Consider the following 6,522-nt stretch of genomic DNA (forward strand, 5'->3'; position numbering starts at 1 on the left):
ACTAGCAATCTCACGCACCTTAACTCTTCTGTCATCCATCACCATATCATGGATTTTATCAATGATTTCTGGAATCGTAACCTCCACAGGGCGTCCAGAACGTTCAGTATCACTTATGCCCATATGGCAACTCTGAAAATTTTGAAACCATTTACAAACTGTTCTAATCGAAGGTGCAGAGTCACCATAATGTTTATCAAGCTTCTCTTTTAGTCTCCTGAGGCGTTTTACCTTTCATAAAGTAATGTTCAATCACCACACGAAATTCTTCTTTGTCCATTTTTAGACAATCACTCGGCTTCCTTGATTCACATGAATGCCAAACACAAAGTAATAGACCAATATGGTTGAAACTTGGTGTGCGTTCTTTCCAAAGATGCTACTAACTAAACATGACCTCGATACGCGCCGGCGGTGCCAGCTCTCTGATTTGCACGGATTTTTCATACCCCCTCGTATAGTGCTACCACGGGAAAAATGTGTTGCTTTACTTATTGAACGCCCTCCCCCCACCCCCACCCCGTACATATACAGACATAGTCCACGAACCACTGGAAAGTGCGTGGCAGAGTGTACCTAATATGATAGATCATGTTGGGGTCTCGTTCCGTTCCAGTTGCGTATGGAGCGCACGAAGAATGACTACGTATCTTACTCTGTGCGTGCTGTAACCATTCTGACCTTGTCGTTGTGTTGGTTACGGTAGGAGCTGACAAATACCTTTGTTTCTCAAAATTTTGTGCGAAGTGTTTAGCGAGATGTTAAGCGTCCGCAATTTCACGATTTTCAACATTTCTGTGCGTCAAAACTGTGACTACTCGTACCGGCCTTCTTTTTATACCGTTCCTTCTGGCTGTATGGGTTCCAAACACATGAGCGTTGTTCTGAGATGTGATGCACTAGTTTTTTTTTATAATCTGTCTCCTTTATAGATTGACAGCATTTTCCCAGTAACCTGCCAATAATCGAAGTTGGCCACATGCCTTGCCGACGACTGAGACTTTGTAATAAACTACTAGATTTGTTACTAGTAGGTTTGATCAACACGCGAATATTATGGAAATCCGCCCACAGAGGAAAACAGAAGTGATATCTGAAGTTCCCCAAGGACGTCTACAGGCTCTCTGTTGCTGTTAATCTATGTAAACTATTTAGGAAACGATCTGAGCTGACTTATTAGTTTGTTTGCTGATCATACTGTCGTTTACCGTGTAATAAGGTCATTAGGACATGAAAACCAATTGTAAAATGATTGAGACAATGTATGTGGCAATTGGCCCTAAACACTAAAAAAAGTGAGAGATCCTTCACATGAGTACTAAAAAAAATCAGTTAAATTTCGGTTACATGATAAATCAAACAAATTTAAATATTGTAGATTGAGCTAAATGCCTAGAGAATACAATTGCGAACAATTTAAATTGGAATAATCACATAGAAAGTGTTCTGAGAAAGGAAAACCAAAGACTGTTTTATTGACAGAACGCTCACTAGACGGAATAGGTCTACTGAAGAGACAGTCTACACTACGCTTTTCCATCCCCAAGAGTATTGTTGTACGCTGTGGGATCCTCAGCAGACAGGATTGACGGAGGACACTGGAAAAAATTCCAAAGGCCAGTTTGTTTTGTATCATCGCGAAGTAGGGGGCGAGTGTGTCGCGGTTATGATACGCGAGCTCGAGTGGCAGACATTAAAACAAAGTTTTATTGATTGCGACGATATCTTTTCACGAAATTTCTGGTACCTACTTTCTTCTTCGAATGCGAAAAGATTTTGTTGACAACCATGTCGTTTAGTTGTTGGAATTAGTACTTGATCTTGACTGTATATGAGAGAAACTGTAACTTCCGGCTCCACCCCGCAGAGTCCGTAGCCGTAGCAACTCAAAGTTATTTTAGGTTACACGAAAGACCAGCCAGGAGCAAAACTTGTCCGTGTTACTATAGACCATAAATTTGTGATATACTATTTGTGGTGAGTGTGCTTACAAAGTGAAGTCAGTTTCAAAGTGCTGCCGGCCATGGTGGCCAAGCGGTTCTAGGCGCTACAGCCTGGAACCGCGCGACCGCTAAGGTCGCAGGTTCGAATCCTGCCTCGGGCATGGATGTGTGTGATGTCCTTAGGTTAGTTAGGTTTAAGTAGTTCTAAGTTCTAGGAGGCTGATGACCTTAGAAGTTAAGTCCCATAGTGCTCAGAGCCATTTTTCAAAAGTGCTCATTGACGTTATAACCAAAAACAATGTTTCGAATATGTAGGGCGCTCAAAAATATAATTAGTTAATATACTATTTTTCTCTGGTAAAACGTATAACAAGCAACTGTGGTCAAGATTTGGACAATAAAAGTTTGTGTAGGTTAGAAAATAAAGAAATGAAGAGACTGTCCAAAATTTCTATGATCTAATTTCTTTAATCTAATAAATAAATAAACAATAAATTTGTGTTCTCGAGGAAAAGTTTCAAAAATAGAAATAAAAACACTTGCACTAACATATGTAACGGTATATTGAAAACTTACAAGAAACTCTAATTAGAAACAATACTGTCATTTATAAAAGACATTCACCCTCCCCTCCATTGCACAAAAAAGTGTATTCTGAACTTCAGCTACTGCATGCCAAGGTTTCCAAATGAAATTTAGACACAGTTTGAATTGTGATCACATTTAGCACCAACCTAGGGCAAAAATTGCTGTTGAGCATAAAAGTTGTGTATTTTATATCCAATTTTTAAAATGTTAAACTATAAATGAATAGTGTAGTACTTTCTAAGGTGAAAGACAAATATAAAAAGCCCGATGAACATAGAAGGATTTCTGTTATGACCTTTTAATGAAAGAAAAATGTACGGGCAATTTTTGCCCTTGCTTGGTGGTTTTCTTCACGTGACTGAGACATTGGTGTAAAATCTTAAGACGACTGAGAGCGGGGTGTGCGGGTTCTGTAAATATCTGTGGTCCGATGTAGTCAATGTTCTTCGTCGCCAAATGTCGAACGCACCAGTTGCAGACTTCGCGAATCCCGTAATGACGAGCATTCTGACAGAAAATAACAGACTCTGAATTAATTTAAAACCTGAAGTGCCCAAAATCGGATATTGCATAATGACACGAGCGGCTGTACTGAAATGTTTATTCCGCACATTATGTTTTGCAGCGCTCGTGCTACAAGAGCTCTCGTCGGCACATGCACAGTTTTACAGTGCTGTTTGCGTTACTAGTGATTTGTTGATATTTATATTTACTGGCTCATGTTTGATGCAATTTGTAAATAAAATGCAGTTAATGCTCTCGAGCCAACCTCAGTGTTTCACTGTACTGTTTTCCATGTTGTGAAGTATCTGGGATTGGAAGACCGAATGTAGTTTTCCATCTACCGGGCAAACTAAACGAAATTTCCGAGAGATTATTCCTGCTCGTTTAAATGGGCTACTATATTTATCTCATTGACGGTTCTAACTATACCACCACTTGCGAAGTAGGTTAGAAATCAGATTAATAATGTTGCTCGTGGAGCATATGTTCGCTTTATCGGGCAACAACAAAGTTATTGACTGTGGATGGTATTGTCAGACCTGGAAAAAAGTCATTAATTTTAGCACTTATCTTGGATGGATTCCCACGTAGATTTCGTCGAAGTTGTTATGGCTCATCTTGTGGATTCTAGGGTGATACCACTTTGACGGCTAGAAGGTCCAGATCTGTATTTTAGCAATATTTGAAGACCTAACAAATGCGTTTTTCAGGAAATTCTTAATGATCAAACAATCCCAGATCAGAACAATGGTATGGTAGAAACTATTTTTGACTTGGTGTTCACGATCCACATCTTTATTAAACTTCTTGTAAATTCACATATACTTCTTCTTAATTGTCACATCATCAAGAAAACAGTTTTGTATCAATCTTGATATATTTAATTTCCACTTTAACCAAACACAAGACTTGACTGTTCTTCTACAAAGCGAAATAACAACTTAACTTCTGCAAAGTGAAACAAAGATTGCTCTGTGCGCATTCGCGCCAGAATGGTTACAAGTAAGTCAAAGATTATGACATTCTCACAGAAATGAATACACACAAGAACCATGTCACTGTAATATATAGATACATCGGAGTACCTATACATTAATAAAACCAAATGTGAATATTGTCACAAAAATATGTCTGTTACTTCGCAGAAAAGTACGTCTTGTGACTAGGGCCTCCCGTCGGGTAGACCTTTCGCCGGGTGCAAGTCTTTCGATTTGACGCCACTTCGGCGACTTGCGCGTCGATGGGGATGATTAGGACAACACAACACCCAGTCCCTGAGCGGAGAAAATCTCCGATCGAGTCGGGAATCGAACCCGGGCCCTTAGGATTGACATTCTGTCGCGCTGACCACTCAGCTAACAGGGGCGGACCGCAGAAAAGTAGTATCGAGAACTGGGGTTGGAGTGCCGTAATGGTCACGTAAATAAAGAACCATTACACGGTGTCTATCAATATTTTTTACACGATAAGTGAAACTTGTAGGTGTATGCTCTGCAATCCACTACACAGTGCGTTGCGAAGACCACTTCATCCTAATAGCGACAACACTCTGCCCGGAATAATAAAAAAATTGGGAAACAAAAATCTAATCGGCTCAAAGTTTTGTGAAATGATTTATCAGTAAGGAAGAAATAAAATAGATTAGGGAAACAATTTATCCGCCTGTGAAACATGCTCAAAATCATGTACAGCAGCCGAGATGCTTATACGTTAGTGACATAAGGTGACCACTGAGTGAAATTCCGCCTTACAGATATCCTCCAGTACTCTTCAAAATCCTAAAATTCTAAGTCAAACATTGAACTTTAAATTCTCAGTCGCCACCTCATTTGCTATATTTGGTCTCGAGCATTCTTAAAGGCGCGCCAGATGTTTGTCTAATGTATTTTATTTTTTTACTTTTTGACAAATCATTTCACAAAACAGTTCGCCAGTCTGTTTTAATTTTTAAAAATTTTCAAGATCTTTTCAAAAAGCAGGAAATATGATACGTTCAAATATCGATCGGTATTCTAATATTATTGTTTCTATTATTATTATTATTATTATTGTTGTTGTTGTTGTTGTTGTTATGAGCGTATGAGCGTATGGATCAAGAGAAAGCAGAAAAGTTACAGTTTAAGCTGTGACTTAATATTTTTTGACACTAGCAGCAGCTGTTCGTGAAGCACACTCGGGGAAAAAAAAGGTTCCATGAAAGAATTATTCGTATGGGACAGAAACCAGCAGATGCGCTGCACATTTACAGACGAACAAATGATTACAATCTGAGAGAAGTTCGATGATTTATTGATGAGAGAGAGTTTCTGAAGAGAGATAGCTTCACAAATTGAGCAAGTCAATAACGAGTTGGTCCACCTCTGGCCCTTATTCAAGCTGCTTTTCGGCTTGGCACTGCTGTATAGAGTTGTGGGCTGTCCTCGAGATGAATATTGTGCCAAATCCTGTCCAACTGGCGCGTTGGATCGTCTAAATCCCGAGGTGGTTGGAGGGCCTGTACGAAATGTTACAAATGTTCTCAGTTGGGGAGAGATCCGGCAACCTTGCTGGCCAAGGTAGAACTTCGCAAACACGAAGACGATCAGCAGAAACTCTCGGGGGGGGGGGGGGGGGGGGATTATCTTGCTGAAATGTAAGCCCAGGGCAAAAAAAAAAAAAAAAAAAAAAAAAAAACCGTGCGTAGAATATCGTCGACGTACAGCTGTGCTGTAAAAATGCCGTGGATGACAAACAAAGAGGTCCTTCGAATCAGCTGTTAATTGGAAACAAAAATTTATTTGCACGTTCTGGTGCTGAAATTCTTCCATTAGGCCTGAGGAAAATAGTTGAATTCATAAGTTCCTTAAGCTAATTACGTATTTGTTGTGGTACACCATACGGTGGTATCATGGTTGTCAGTCGCCAATTTCGTGCAAACGCGCCCAGTTCTGAAACGTGTGTGTCCTTTAATAAGTGCGTTTTCAGCGAATGCAAAATACGGAAATACACGTGCTGAAGACCATAAATAATCCTGGCGAAGGTCAAAAATTTCTAATTGACAAAAGCCGGAATGTTATCAAATGAGCGTAAAGAAATAAAGTTGCTTTTTATGTTTTGCACTGCAGGTGCCCGTAATCAACAGACATAATGGAGAACTACAGTCGGAGACGTACCCTTGTTTGCTAGGTTACGCGAAACACCGTGAAGTCAATTGTAGCTTGTGAGCCGCCTCTGCCGCCTTCTCTGTAATCCACGAACAGTGACGTCCTTTTCGCCTGATTTCCTTTTGTTTACCCCAGCAACGGTCTCATTAAAGAAAGTGTTTTCTCAGTTTAGGCAGCGATCGGTAAAGGGTGCATCACTGTCCCTGAATAATAAACACTAGTCACCTCAACTTCAACTCCAAGGCGAACCATTACATCGGAATGAGAACTTCAAACTGAAAAGACTCAAATGAACAGAACACTGCGGAAGAACCTAGTAAATTTGCAATAAATGTGTAACTTTA

General features: G+C 39.9%; 1 protein-coding gene across 1 annotated transcript in view; it reads left to right on the forward strand.

Moving 5' to 3' along the window:
* The window catches only part of LOC124805551 (paired mesoderm homeobox protein 2B-like), a 198,056-nt gene extending 191,894 nt beyond the window's left edge, over positions 1-6,162 (forward strand). Inside the window, exon 5 of the mRNA XM_047266118.1 lies at positions 6,140-6,162. Coding sequence (XP_047122074.1) covers positions 6,140-6,162 — 23 coding nt within the window. The remainder of the gene's footprint in view (positions 1-6,139) is intronic.
* Positions 6,163-6,522: the final 360 nt, after the last annotated feature.

The sequence above is a fragment of the Schistocerca piceifrons genome, chromosome 7 (assembly GCF_021461385.2).
Source record: "Schistocerca piceifrons isolate TAMUIC-IGC-003096 chromosome 7, iqSchPice1.1, whole genome shotgun sequence".
Classification (NCBI taxonomy): Eukaryota; Metazoa; Arthropoda; class Insecta; order Orthoptera; family Acrididae; genus Schistocerca; species Schistocerca piceifrons.